At 49.5% G+C, this 14,166-nt stretch overlaps 1 protein-coding gene across 1 annotated transcript; it reads left to right on the top strand.

Moving 5' to 3' along the window:
- Window positions 1-2,049: 2,049 nt before the first annotated feature.
- On the top strand, window positions 2,050-13,950 carry ATP8B1 (ATPase, aminophospholipid transporter, class I, type 8B, member 1; the record flags this gene model as incomplete). The annotated part of the gene is made up of 26 exons (XM_009082722.1): window positions 2,050-2,230; window positions 4,666-4,763; window positions 5,060-5,173; window positions 5,526-5,624; window positions 5,729-5,790; window positions 6,203-6,275; window positions 6,370-6,440; window positions 6,792-6,874; window positions 7,021-7,179; window positions 7,328-7,416; window positions 7,702-7,892; window positions 7,975-8,183; window positions 8,619-8,662; window positions 8,761-8,917; window positions 9,556-9,744; window positions 9,952-10,064; window positions 10,298-10,462; window positions 10,560-10,671; window positions 10,869-10,944; window positions 11,053-11,185; window positions 11,394-11,679; window positions 12,271-12,494; window positions 12,881-12,964; window positions 13,243-13,488; window positions 13,600-13,738; window positions 13,820-13,950. Coding segments are annotated over exons 1-26 (3,528 nt in total), but the record flags the coding sequence as incomplete, so codon positions are not given.
- Between the last annotated feature and the right edge of the window lie 216 nt (window positions 13,951-14,166).

The following is a 14,166-nucleotide window of genomic DNA, read 5'->3' as shown; positions in this document are numbered from 1 at the left end:
ACCTCAGGACCAGTTGGTATCTCCACTGCTCCGTGCTGTCAGTTCCTCCCATCTCCCCTTTCACATCGGCATCACCCTCCACCTTCCTCTGAACTTCTGACATGGCCCTGCCGGCCCAGCCAGCCCTTTGCTTTTTTTAGACCAGGTGTCAAGAAACATAACCCTAAAGCAATGAGTCACCCTGTCCCTGTGGGACTCCCCTGCCCCGGGTGCCAGGGCTCCTCTCTGTGGACAGGGGAGCCTCTGGGCAGGCTCCCAGCCAGGCTGGGCACGGCTCCACTGCCTCCTGCAGAATGCTAATGGAGTGCCCGCGGCACAGAGCGGTGTGCTGCCTGCAGGGTGACACTTAACGAGACCTCTGCTAACGAGCTTTTCCAGCTGGCAGTTTAGCTCTTTGAGGAGGGAAAGCGAGTACAGTTAATTTAACCTTACCCCAGCAGACCACTGCGCCGGCGTCCGTTCCCAGTCCGTTCCCAGCTGGCATCGCAGGCTGCTGCTGGCACTGTAGGAATTTCCTTTTAGCCACACGTTTGTAATGGAGAACAAAAGCAGTGTGTTTTGGACATCTCATCTAACCCTTTGCATGATTAATTAGTTCATTAATCATTAAGCAGTTAATCAGTAAAGATTAATAGGCTAACGGCTGAATCTCTGTGTGCCAGGGCTGTGAGCTTGTTTTGTTTGTGTGGCATTAAGTGCTCTGGGGACTGTGCCTGTGAGGATCTTCAGCTGTTCTCCTCCAGTAGTGCCCACATGAGGTGCCAGCAGGGCAGAAAGAACAAAAGCAGCAAAAAGAGGAGAAATAAACCAAAATACCTCAGTGAGGTTTCAGAGGCCTGAGCTGGAGCCTGCATCTCCAGCATCTTGAAGTGTATTCCCTAACTCCAAGGCTATTTAGGAAAACAAACGATATTTTCACAAGAGTTTCAGGTTCCACATATGTGTTAGTGACCAGCTGTCATATTCCTGGCCAATTCCATCACAAAGCAGCCTCTGATGGCTTGGGTGGGTCTGGGGAGAAGTTGTGTTAGCTCCTATTAAACCAAACTGGCAGGTTTGGGTATTTTATGAACTGGCAGTCTGTGTGCTGGGGCTTGGAGCGTGGCATGCCTTGGGCTCCCTGCCAACAGCCCTGTCACTGGAGCAGCAGATTAACTGCTCATGGAATATTTATCTCTCTCTTATAGGAGATATTAAGGAGAGGAGACCATTCAGCTGTGCAAAAGCAGAAGCTGAGGTGGATGTTACAGGGTTTGGTGTTGGCCCTGCTGATTGCTGAGTTTGTTAGCAAAGGCAATGCCAGGGGGTGAGGCAGGTCCAGGGCAAGCTGGGAGGCTGATTCAGGGTTAGGATCAGGCCCAGCCGTGGCCAGAGAGGTCCAGAGTCGAGGCAGAGCTGAAGGGAACATGGGCATGGCCACAGCTCAGCTGGAGACTGACCCTCCTCCAGTGCAGCTCAGACATGTGGGCTGATCCCAGAAGTGTTCCGTGGTGTCCTTGGGTGTTTGGACCTCGCAGTGACAAACACTGACATTCAGCCCGTGGGGAGGGGAGGAAGTGAGGCTGGTTTGGGTGAGGCTGGGCAGGAGCACCAGCAATGTGACCCGAGCCCTGGATGGCTGTCCTGGTGCTTGGTGCCCCGTTCTTGCCCCACTGTGGCCAAGCAGGGTCCAGCTCCTGTGGCTCCAGAGGGGGTGATGTAGTGGCCACTGGGAGACACGTGTGGGCTGTGGGCTCCCCAGTGGCTGTGTCCCACTGGAGGTGTGCTGTGTCCCACTGGAGGTGTGCTGTGTCAGGAGCACAGGGTGTTCCTCGGGCTCTTGCGTGAGCATGTGTAATTACACAGACAGAGTGGGAACAAAGGACTGGCTGGGACAGTAACTGCCCTCTGACAGGTGTGTGCTGGAAAACCGAGCCTGAGCCCTGCGCTGTGCCGGGGTCACTGCTTTCAGACGTGGGGTTTGGGGAGCAGCACTGACAGTAAAATTAGAGACGTGGTTTGCAGCACTTGTTCGCTGACTTACACGCAATGCTGGCAGGGTGTAGCAGCATGATCTCGGAACGGGACTCGGAGACCACCCTGGACGAGGATTCTCGGCCCAACGATGAGGTGGTGCCGTACAGCGACGACGAGACGGAGGACGAGCTGGACAGTCGTCAGCCTGGGGCCGGGCAGGGGCCACGGCAGAGCCGCAGGGACGGCGCGGAGAGCCGAGAGCCTGCGAGGAAAGGTAAACAGACACGTGATGCTGAGGGCAGGGGCTGAGCCTCGGGGATCCTTTGACTTCCGAGGATTCGGAGTGGCTTATCTCACTCTGGAGGAGTAATAGAGGCAATTCAGTGTAACAGATGTCAGAGTGAAACTCAGCCTCATTCCGGTCTGCAGCCAAAGCCCTGTGCCACTGGTCGTTGCGTAAAGCTAACGAGCTGTGCCGTGACCTCCTCTTAATGAAGGCAGGCCCTGGATGTGCACGGGCTCTGGGAGCTGCTCAGACAGACCTTCAGATGCTTGTGTTCCCCATCCTGTGGAAACGGGCAACAGCCTGAACTTGTGCTCTGTTCAGTCAGTGGTTTGCCTGGAATTCTGCTTTCTAGGGCTTGCACAGAGCAGATTTCCACCTGACTGCTTGTTTTGTACCTCAGGAGTTTCCTGAAAGGTAAAAGGTGAGGAGGAGGAGTCCAGAGGAACCCGTCAGGTGCAGCCTGTGGCTGCTGCCAGCCTAGGAACACCAGTGGGAGGAACCTTTCTGACATACTGTTCTGAAGCTCTGCCCAAGGAACATCTGTACCTCCCCTAAGTCTTCTTTTTGTCAGTGCTGCAGTGTGAGCACTTTTAATTTAACCAAGGCCTGTTTGATTTAAACAGATTTCTTCCTGTTTGTGGGAACGGTGGATCACCTCTCATTTTATAACCACCTGTTACCTGTTTTCCTTTTACATCTCCTCTCATTTTATAACCACCTGTTACCTGTTTTCATTTTATGAGCACCTACCACACGTTTAGTTTTGGGTTTTTTACATGACGATGCCCTTTAAAGATGATGCAGCTTCCCAAATATTAGGTATTAGTACCTCAGTTTAATTTTGAGGAGCTTTCTTCCTGAGGTTTTATTTCAGACCTCATTTGCCAGGTTCCCAGGGGCTGTGGATTTTATAACCACCTGTTACCTGTTTTCATTTTATGAGCACCTACCACACGTTTAGTTTTGGGTTTTTTACATGACGATGCCCTTTAAAGATGATGCAGCTTCCCAAATATTAGGTATTAGTACCTCAGTTTAATTTTGAGGAGCTTTCTTCCTGAGGTTTTATTTCAGACCTCATTTGCCAGGTTCCCAGGGGCTGTGGAATGTGGTGAAGAAATGTTCTTGTTGACTTGTTTACAATTTGCTCCAGTCCTATAATTCTGACGAACTTTAACAGCTTTCTTTCGTGCTCTTTGGCAATGTTTATAATCTTTTAACCCAAAACCTGATCCTCCAGGATAAGTATTTCCCTATCCTTGGGGCTTGTAACTAACATGCTGGAAATCAAAGTTGTGTAGTCACAGGGAAGATGCAGATATGTCAGTCCAGGACTTGTAGTATGGTGGGTGGAACAAAAAAAGGCTCTGTGCTTGAGCTTGGGTCTTTATCCAAATTCAGCCTTATCAGTCAGACCCAGGAGCACCTGCACAGGTGCTCACGGCAGTGCCAGTCCCCACGCCTCTGCCTCAGGGAGTTTCACCCCGGGTGAGGAGAGTCCCATGAAAGCAGGAAGAGCATCGTCAAGGACAGTCACTGTGGGCTGGAGGAGAGGGAGAGATGCTTGGCCGGTGACTCAGGGAGGCTGCATTGCGACATCCTGCAGGGCAGGAGCAGGCAGAGCTCCCTGGCGCCGGCTGGGAAACCTGCGGATGGAGACCGGAGCTGGGCAGGAAAGGGACCTGAGGGGTCTGGGAGGGAAAGGGCTGTCCTGTCCAAGGGGGCTTGGAAAGTTACTTGGCAAATGCCATTTCTATTCCCGAGTTTCCATGCGAAGTTACTTGGCAAATTTCTGTTCCCGCAGGAAAGGGACCTGAGGGGTCTGGGAGGGAAAGGGCTGTCCTGTCCAAGGGGGCTTGGAAAGTTACTTGGCAAATGCCATTTCTATTCCCGAGTTTCCATGCGAAGTTACTTGGCAAATGCCATTTCTGTTCCCGAGTTTTCATGCAATCGAACAAAACTAAAGAAATAAAATGGGCACTTCAGGTTTGTCCCGTTTTTGGCTGTAAATGCAGCCTGTGGCACAGTGTGGTTCTATCAAACCATTGCTTTCACAAAGAGACCTGATCTTTTCATCTCTAGAAAGGCAGAACCTGGTTTGGAGTGCTTAGTGCTTCACAGGTGTCACTGAGGCGAACCAAAAGAGGGGAGAGAGGGGGACTTAGCATGGATCAGTGTCACTCTGCAGGTTTCAGTTTCCCACAGAACTTTCAAATTGTTAAGCAACACTTCTTCCTGCCTCCGATGATACCTGAATTGTTAATAAGGACAAACAGCCTGGAAACATCTTGAAAAGCTTTTCTTTGCCTTGCTTCAATCGAAGGTGCCTTCAAAACACAGATTTGAGAGAAAGCCTGAAAGCCACTGATTCGTTCCCTGATGTTTGTAACAAGGTTTGACCCATTTTGCCTTGTCTCTTCCAGACTGCGGCTGGCAAGTGAAAGCCAACGATCAACGCTTCTACGACCAGCCCAGCTTTAAGAGGACCATCTTTCTGTGCTTCAAAAAGAGCAAATACGCTGTAAGTTGTCTTATCTCAACGAGGTGCTAATTGTCAGGCGAATGCTTCCTCAATCTCCTGACATCTCTGGTGCCGCTGGTGAGTGGTGTAAGAGCCACTATTCACACTCGGTTAGGTTTTCCAGGAGGGGGAGAAGGATGACTGGGGTTTGCGAATGGAAAATGAAGCTAGAGAGATATGCTTAAGGTGCCCTCAGTCCAAACTGTCACGCAGTTCCTTTACCTAAAGATGTGCACTGTACATTTGTGATGGAAGAAGACTCTGCCCTGTGACTGACATTTGGGTCTCTCCCACAGGGAAATGCGATTAAGACATACAAGTACAACCCCATCACTTTCTTACCACTGAATCTGTTTGAACAGTTCAAGAGAGCAGCCAATTTCTATTTCCTGGTTCTTCTCATTCTGCAGGTAAGAAAGAGAGAATATTAACTGTTATGGGAATTCTGTGTAATATTTATGACACAACTCAGTGCTGTCCTGTCAGGGATTTGCAGGCACTATCTGAGCTGCCACAGAGATCAATCCCAGCGTAACAGACATCCAGGACAAACTCTAGCAGCTGAATTTGGGGAGCTGCTGCTGAGCTAGGGCAGCACAGCCAAACTCTTCCTGGAGAGTTTTGTAAATTTCCACAGCCTGACTTAAAATTCTCTCTGATGTGCTGGTCTTTCTCATGTTGTAGTCAGATCCGGGTCAAATGCCTCTGAAAGGAGCTTGATTGATGATCCTGTACTGAGCTGACTTTACTGGTGTTTTGCAGTCAATTCCCCAGATAACTACCCTGTCGTGGTACACAACACTGGTGCCTCTGCTCTTTGTGCTGGGAATAACTGCAATCAAAGACCTGGCGGATGACATTGTAAGAACCATGTTTTGTCCATATAAAAAGCAAAAATCCCCAGTGCAGCTCATTTCTCCTGTTGAGACACACAGCAGGGAGCACATTCGCTGTTCTGGTTTCAGGCTCGTCACAGGATGGACAACGAGGTCAATAACAGGACATGTGATGTCATCAAGGATGGAAGGTTTGTATGTTCCCTTCTGAGCCCTGTAAGTCATGATTGTTGCCTCACAGGTCTGAAGCTGTAGGTGATAGGAAAGGTTCAGCACTCTGTTCTCTAGCATTTGTGTGGAAACATAATTGAAACTGGAAGAGAACTGCCCGAAGGAGTAATTTAGCTTTAATTCTCTGGCACTGAATCTGTGCCAAGAGCATCTCCTTTGGAGAGAAGGGCAGGAATTCACATCTAGGTGAAGTGGGAAGAGAAGAGGTAGGTTGAGTCCTAAGTCAACTAAATTGCAGTGTCCAAAAAGCAACCCCACATCATCCCAAGAGGTCATGTTCTCCTCCTAAGGGCAGTTCAGTATTGCAAGATCTATAGAGTGCACAGTGTTCTAGATTAAAGAGTAATAATTATTAAACTGTCTTGATATTAGGTTCAAAAACACAAAATGGAAAGATATTAAAGTTGGTGATATCATTCGTCTGAAGAAAAATGCTTTCGTTCCTGTAAGTGCTTCAGATACATTTGTTTCATGTTCCTAGAGAGCTCCCCGTGACTCTTGAACTGGTTTTGTTTGATGTTTATTTGTTGGTTCTCTAGGCTGATATTTTGCTGCTGTCCAGCTCAGAACCAAACAGTCTGTGCTACGTAGAGACAGCTGAACTGGATGGGTAAGGCTCTGCTCAAGGGTGCCTTGGTGTTAATTCTGGCTGGCTGGTAAGAGCAAGGAGTGTGTGTCAGACTCCACCTGTTCAGCCACACCTGGGCCACTGTGTCCAGCTTTGGTTCCCACCACTCAGGGGTCATTACAAATCGGTGAGGGTTCACAGATGTCAGAAGTGTTGGAGAATGTGGCAGAGGGAGAAAGGGGGAGGACATGGATTGATTCCTGGCCCTTTGCATAGGTTGCCCAGAGAAGCAGTGGTACCTGTGGCATATTGATTCCGTTCATTTAATGTTGTTCAAATTCTTTCCCACATCCATGATTTTAATAAAATCAACTTTTAATCCTTTTTTCTTAGTGAGACCAACTTAAAATTCAAAATGGCCCTTGAGGTGACACACAGACACCTCCAGGAAGAACGTGCACTGGCAGATTTTGATGGTTGGTACAGCTCTCTCCTTTACACTACCAATATGTTGATGGTTTACAAGTCAGTAAAAGCAAAGCAAAGCTCCTCCTGTGGTGGTACAGATCAGTGTGTTCTGATTGACTCGTGTGTTAAACACGTTCTCCTCCGGTTTTTGTAGGTCTGATTGAATGTGAAGAACCCAATAACCGACTGGATAAGTTTACAGGAACATTATTCTGGAAGAACTCAAGGTATCCCCTGGATGCTGATAAGGTTTTATTGCGTGGATGTAAGATCAGGAACACAGACTTCTGCCACGGAATGGTTGTGTTTGCAGGTGTGTAATGTTTGCCCACTAAAAACACACCCATACAGTGCAAAGGCATCTTCATCCTCGAGAAAGCAGCTGTGCTTTCTGTCCCAGTAACACAGGCACCTGTTCCTTTGTATATCGTTCCCTTGAAAATGTTTTTCTCTATTTTCAGGTGCTGACACAAAAATAATGAAGAATAGTGGAAAGACAAGATTTAAAAGGACAAAAATTGACTCCCTTATGAACTACATGGTTTATACTGTAAGCCTTTTCCTTCAAAATTCAGATGGCTGAGTTTGTTTTCAAGTGAATAGTGGAAGTGAAGTTAGGCAGGTTTTTTGTGTGGGTGCACTAAGTATGCCTGCAGTTGTTTTGTCCTGCTGAGTTGGAGTGAAGTAGGAGGAAACCCAAAAAGGTGCCTTTGTGGGAAAGGTTTGCTCGCTTTGTTCTCACAATACCTGCCACGTCCTGTTTTGAATGTGAGGACTTGGGATTTAAGTGGAGCGAATGTTTCTGGAGTGTCACAGACCCCTCTGTGCCCTGCAGATCATCGTGGTGCTCATCCTGCTGTCAGCTGGGCTGGCCATCGGACACACCTACTGGGAGCAGCAGATTGGCAACTCCTCGTGGTACCTGTACGACGCGCAGGACTTCAGCCCTCCCTATCGGGGCTTCCTCAACTTCTGGGGCTACATCATTATCCTCAACACCATGGTTCCCATTTCCCTCTACGTGAGGTAGGGGAATACCTGGCAAGATGTCATAGTTTGGAAAGGTGAGTGCAGCTGGGAGTGAGAGCATTCCTTGCCTTTCATTTAGCGTGGAAGTGATTCGCTTTGGGCAGAGCTACTTCATCAACTGGGACCTGCAGATGTACTACTCCGAGAAGGACACGGCTGCCAAGGCCAGGACCACCACGCTGAACGAGCAGCTGGGGCAGATCCAGTACATCTTCTCTGACAAGACAGGGACACTGACAGAGAACATCATGACCTTCAAGAAGTGCTGCATAAATGGCCAAAGATACGGTGAGTCTGTGCACAGCCTGTGTGGAGGAGGAGGGATTTTAATGCCTGTGGGAAGTGAGGAGCATAGAACTCACCTTAGTTCTGACTGAACTTCCACAGTTCAGCCCTGGCACTGAGCAAAGCTCCAGTAGGGTTGAGCTGTTGGGGTTTGCCCACTGGTTTCCCATTCACAAAGAGGGAGTGACAGAGTGATTGTGAACTTCCCAGCAGCAGTCGGAAGTAGGTAATTTACAGACTGATTTACTTTCACTAGAAATGTTTTGGGGACAAAATCTGTAAACAAACAAGGCCATTCAGTGAGAGGAGCAGTTTGTCCTTTTGCTGCCGGTTACCTCCGTTCCTGGTGCAGTGCACACTCCAGGCATTCTGACTTTGTGAAGGCTGGAAGCATGTGGTTCTGCCCTGTCCTTCTGAGTGCTGGTCCTTGCCTTGCAGGAGACAGCCGGGATGGAGTGGGGCAGCTCCAGAGCCACCCGGAGGTAGGCTGAGCCCACCCACGGTCTGGGGGAGGTGTAGGTGGGCACAAACCAACGGTGCTCCAGGTAACTCAGGCTCTCTCTCCCCGTTTTCTGAGCAGCAGGTGGATTTCAGCTGGAACATGTACGCAGACGGAAAGTTCTTATTCTATGATCATTATCTGATACAGCAAATAAAGTCTGGAAAGGAGATGGAAATTGAGAAGTTCTTTTTTCTGCTTGCCATTTGCCACACAGTCATGGCTGACACTTCTGATGGTGAGTGTGGGGTTTTGTGGGTTTTTTATCTTGTACAGGGGGAAACAATAACTCAAATCCATACGGGAGGTCCAAAGCTAATGCTGATCCCATAGGTGAGGAGGAGTGTTGGGAGCTCTTTTAAATGAAACAAAACTCAGTGTAGAGGTGATCAGCTATTGAATTCATGGATGTGAAACATAAGGTTGGAAGAATCAATTAAAACACTGAAAAGTAACGTTGCTGTACTCCCATCTTTGTAGATCTCTGTGAAACCAGAGTGTCCCGTCCTTTCCTTGCAGTGTCCCGTCCTTCCCTTGCCCTTCCTAATGTTTTGGGGTTGTTTCCACTCGCTGTATTGGCATCTGTGGCCAAGAATTTGTCCTTTGGAGCTTCTTTTGAAAATGCTTAAATGACTATGTTGGGAAATCAAGATACTGAGGCAAAGGAGTTTTTGCTTTGCTACCTGGAGGGAAGTGGGTTGAGCGACTGCTCCCGTTCGGATAACCCAACAAAAGGGGGTCCCTAGTCCCTGTGGTGTGTGTGCCCTGCTGTCGGGTGCTGCAGCAGTGTCCAGGGGTATCCTCAGGGGTATCCTCAGGGGTATCCTCAGGTGTATCCTCAGGTGTATCCTGGCTTTCTCTGCTCCCATGCTGCAGGTCAGCTCAATTACCAGGCAGCGTCCCCGGACGAGGGGGCCCTGGTGACGGCCGCCAGGAACTTCGGCTACGTGTTCCTGTCGCGGACACAGAACACCATCACCATCAGTGAGATGGGGGTGCAAAGGACCTACGACGTCCTGGCGATCCTGGACTTCAACAGCGACAGGAAGCGCATGTCTGTCATCGGTAAGCTGGCTGAGCCTCCAGAGCACAGGGCCGAAAAGGTGCGTGCGGGGAAGCTGGGGACGAGGACTGACAGCTGTGGGACAGCCTGTGAGGAGCAAACGTGATCTCCTAGTGCTGGTGCTTAGCAGAGCTGAAAAGTCCTGTCTGAAACCATTGCTCTGTGTGAGTGTGCTCTAACCTCTGTGCCACCTCCCCTGCCCTGCACAGTGAGAGAGCCCAGCGGGATCATCAGGCTGTACTGCAAAGGGGCTGATACGGTCATTTACCAGCGGCTGCACCCCAGGAACCCAAAGAGACAAGCCACAGAAGAAGCCCTCGATGTATGTTTGCATCTTATTTGCCCTTCTTAAATGAAAAATTGTTAATTTCTGTTAATAATGTTACGGTTTCCTTTTCCTAAGCTATTAACACAATGCAGACCTGCAGCTGGTTCTGCAAGTGGCACTTGTTTCATCCAGCTTACCAAATGCTCTTGGTCTTAACTCTCGTGTTATTGGATTGCAAGTGGAGAGTTTTCTTTTGTGGATAATGTGTGGGTTTTGTGACTTTTCAGGTCTTTGCAAGTGAGACTCTCAGGACACTCTGCCTGTGCTACAGAGACATAAGTCAGGATGAATTTGAAGCGTGGAATAAAAAGTTTATGGAGGCGAGTTTAGCTACAAGTAACCGAGATGAAGCTCTGGACAAAGTGTATGAGGAGATAGAAAATAACTTGATTGTAAGATGATGTGCATTTTTAGTGTACTTCTATTCTTCTACTAAATGAAACACACCTTTTTATCCCACTAAACACCTGCATTTCAAATCCCTTCCAGCTGCTTGGTGCGACAGCTATTGAGGATAAACTACAGGATGGAGTTCCAGAAACGATCTCCAGACTCTCCAAAGCAGACATCAAAATCTGGGTGCTTACAGGTGACAAAAAAGGTGGGTTTGCTTACCACCAGAGAGCTAAAAATAGGAGGATTTTTCCCTGTTCATCCACACTGTGGTATTGAAAGGGAATTCTCATACTGAAACAAACCAAAAATTACTAAGGGCACTTCAGGTGCTCCTGGCTGCTCCCAACAGATACTCATGACAACTTTCAGTAAATACTTCCCTCTCTTCATTATTTTTTGTAGAAACTGCTGAAAATATTGGATTTTCCTGTGAACTCCTGACAGAGGAAACGGTCATCTGCTATGGAGAGGACACCAGGCAAGGGAAAACACAGAGGATTTCTGTTCCAGGATTTTCAGTCTGGGACTGACCTAGCTTCAAGTTTATCCTTGATTCTCCTGTAATAATCTCCTCCTCTCTTTCCAGTGCTCTCCTCCAAAATAGACTGGAAAAGCAGAGGAACGGAGCTGGATCCAGTACACATTCCTCTCTCGGGATGAACGAGCCCTTCTTCCAGGGCAGCAAAAATCGGGCTCTGATCATCACCGGCTCCTGGCTGGTATGTACAGAAGCTGTGCTGGGTGTTTGGGTTTTGGGGGCACCACCAGGCCACAGTGTCCCTCACCAAGGACTCTGTTCCTCTGTCCATTCATTGAAATGTCAGAACTGGTGCTGGGAGCACACTGACCCCAGGTGTGGTGTTAGACAGTACCTGGAGCGGGATGGGAAATGGTGGCAAGGGAACAGAACACGTTTTTGTTGCACAGAACGAAATCCTGCTGGAGAAGAAAAAGAAGAAAAAGAAACTGAAGCTGAAATTCCCTAGAACAGCAGAAGAGAAGAAAAGGGAGTCTGAGAAGATGAGGAGGGCTGAGGCCTACAAGGAGCAGCAGCAGAAGAACTTTGTGGACCTGGCCTGCGAGTGCAGGGCTGTGATCTGCTGCCGCGTGACGCCCAAGCAGAAGGCCATGGTGGTGGAGCTGGTGAAGAAGTACAAGAAAGCTGTCACCCTGGCCATCGGGGACGGGGCCAACGATGTGAACATGATCAAAAGTAAGGCAGCTGCGCAGTTCCCTTGCTAGGACAGAGCTCCTCTGGCCTGCCTTGCGCTCTCCTCACTGTCCTTCTCTGTTCTGAAGACTCTTCCATCTGTTCCACTGCCATGGGGCTTTAGCTTCTGTGCCTGTTTCCCTCTCTGAGGAAGCCCTTTAGGAAATGGTTAGTGGTTTTTCCTGATCTGTTTTATTTTTTTTCTGTAGACATTCCCTGAGCAGGCTCTGTTCTCACACTGTGATAGTGGAACATAAAGACTGAAGCAATAGCTTGGCTGCCCCTTGCCTGGAGGCCTTAGCCCTCCTGGATTGCAGCTGCTGCTCTTTGAACCACTTCCCAAGTGATCCCGCTGAGAAGGAAACCCCTGGGATAGGGTTTATGTCCCAAGGGTGTTTGCAAACTGCCTGGACAGTTTGTTCAGGGCTTTGCTCGCTCTGTCCCGTTGCTTGGTTCTCCCTTGGTCAGATCTCCTGGGTCTGTTCAGATGGAAGCAGCACCGAGGGGAATCCAGGTGACAGAGACGTGTCCCTGGCCGTGTTGTTCCTGTCCCCTGGCTCAGCCTGGTGTGTGTTGTTTGTCTGCCCCACGCAGCTGCCCACATCGGGGTGGGGATCAGTGGCCAGGAAGGGATGCAGGCCGTCATGTCGAGCGACTACTCCTTCGGGCAGTTCCGCTACCTCCAGAGGCTGCTGCTGGTCCACGGGCGATGGTCCTACATCAGGATGTGCAAGTTTCTGAGATACTTCTTCTACAAAAACTTTGCTTTCACGCTGGTCCACATCTGGTACTCGTTCTTCAATGGCTTTTCCGCCCAGGTAAGACAGTGTGCTGTTAGCTCGCGTGGGATGCTAACAGGCAGATCCTTTTGTCAGGGCAGGGCAGCAAAAGCTTAGCCTGCGACCTGGTGGGAGCCTGAAGTTGTCACCAGGGATTTCTGCAAGAGGATAGCTGGCGAGTACTGAGTGAGTTAGTTATCAGCTGACACTGAAGTCAGGACCATGGCTGTGCAGGGAGGAAGGTTTTTAAGGAGTGAGGCAGCTAAAGAGCTGCAGCAGAGCCTTGAGCTAAGGTGATGCTGCCTTTGGGGTGACACCGAGACAGGTCACTTACAGCTGTAGTGGAGCACGTGAGTTTTCTCAGGGGCTGGAGGGGAAGGGGTAAAGGAAGACATCGCTGACTGCTGCCACTGCCCCTCTCTCAGACAGCCTACGAGGACTGGTTCATCACGGTGTACAACGTGCTCTATTCCAGTCTCCCGGTCCTGCTTGTCGGCTTGCTCGACCAGGTATTCCACACTGTCCCGACAGATGCATCCAAAGGCACCTGCCATCAGGTGTTTAGTTGAACAGACACGGGTTGCCTTAGTGCATGGACAAGGCATTTGGGAGGGCTTGCTTGTTTTTTGGGTTTTTAAAATGTCTTCCTGGTGCAGAGTCCTGCTATTGGAAAGGGAAAAGAATCTGCCATTCCCTTTGGGACACTGTATAACTGAGCTGCTCGCTCTTCCAAGCTCTGAGAGCAACAGATTGCAACAACTTTCTGTTTCTTTCCCCCTCCATTAAGGACGTGAGTGACAAACTGAGCCTTCGGTTCCCCAGGCTGTATGTTTTGGGCCAGAGAGATTTGCTTTTCAACTACAAGAAGTTCTTTTTAAGTTTGCTCCATGGAGCTATAACTTCCCTGATCATCTTCTTCATCCCGTACGGAGCTTACCTTACATCTACGGGACAAGACGGAGAAGCCCCTGCGGATTATCAGTCCTTTGCTGTCACAGCAGCCTCCTCTCTGATATTTGTCGTCAATTTCCAGGCAAGTGGCAACACTTTCTGGTCATGTTTGTAAACTTTTCTACTAAAAGTGTAGCAATGTGCAAAAAGCAGTTGTCATAATAAACTCGCCTGCACTTTTGTTTGCTTTCAGATTGGCCTGGATACATCCTACTGGACTTTTGTCAATGCTTTTTCAGTATTTGGGAGTATTGCAGTTTACTTTGGGATCACATTTGACTTGCACAGTGCTGGAATCCACGTTCTCTTCCCTTCTGCCTTTCAGTTCACAGGTCAGTGCTGGTGGTTTGTGGCTCTTGGTCCTGTCCCGGGCGGCTCTGTCATAAACTCATGTGTGCTGCTTTCATTCCCAGGAACTGCTCCGAATGCTTTGCGACAGCCATACCTCTGGCTGACCATCATCTTGTCCGTTGCCATCTGCTTGCTGCCTGTCGTGGCTCTGCGTTTCTTCTCCATGACAGTGTGGCCCTCGGAGAGCGACAAAGTGAGTGCTGTGTGCGTGAACTGGGCATGTCTGTACCCACAGGGGCTGGGGGTGGCACTGGGACAGTGGGAGGTGCCCCCGTGCATGGCAGGGGGTGGAATGGGGTGTGCTTTAAGCTCCATTCCCCCCCGAACCGTTCCATGACAATGTTAGAGACAGCTAAGTGCCCTCAGGAGAGTGACACGAGCCTTGGCAGGGAGGGTGGGACAGGGCTGG

This window comes from Acanthisitta chloris, unplaced genomic scaffold (assembly GCF_000695815.1).
Source record: "Acanthisitta chloris isolate BGI_N310 unplaced genomic scaffold, ASM69581v1 scaffold36479, whole genome shotgun sequence".
NCBI lineage: Eukaryota > Metazoa > Chordata > Aves > Passeriformes > Acanthisittidae > Acanthisitta > Acanthisitta chloris.
This window is presented reverse-complemented; position numbering and strand designations above follow the sequence as displayed.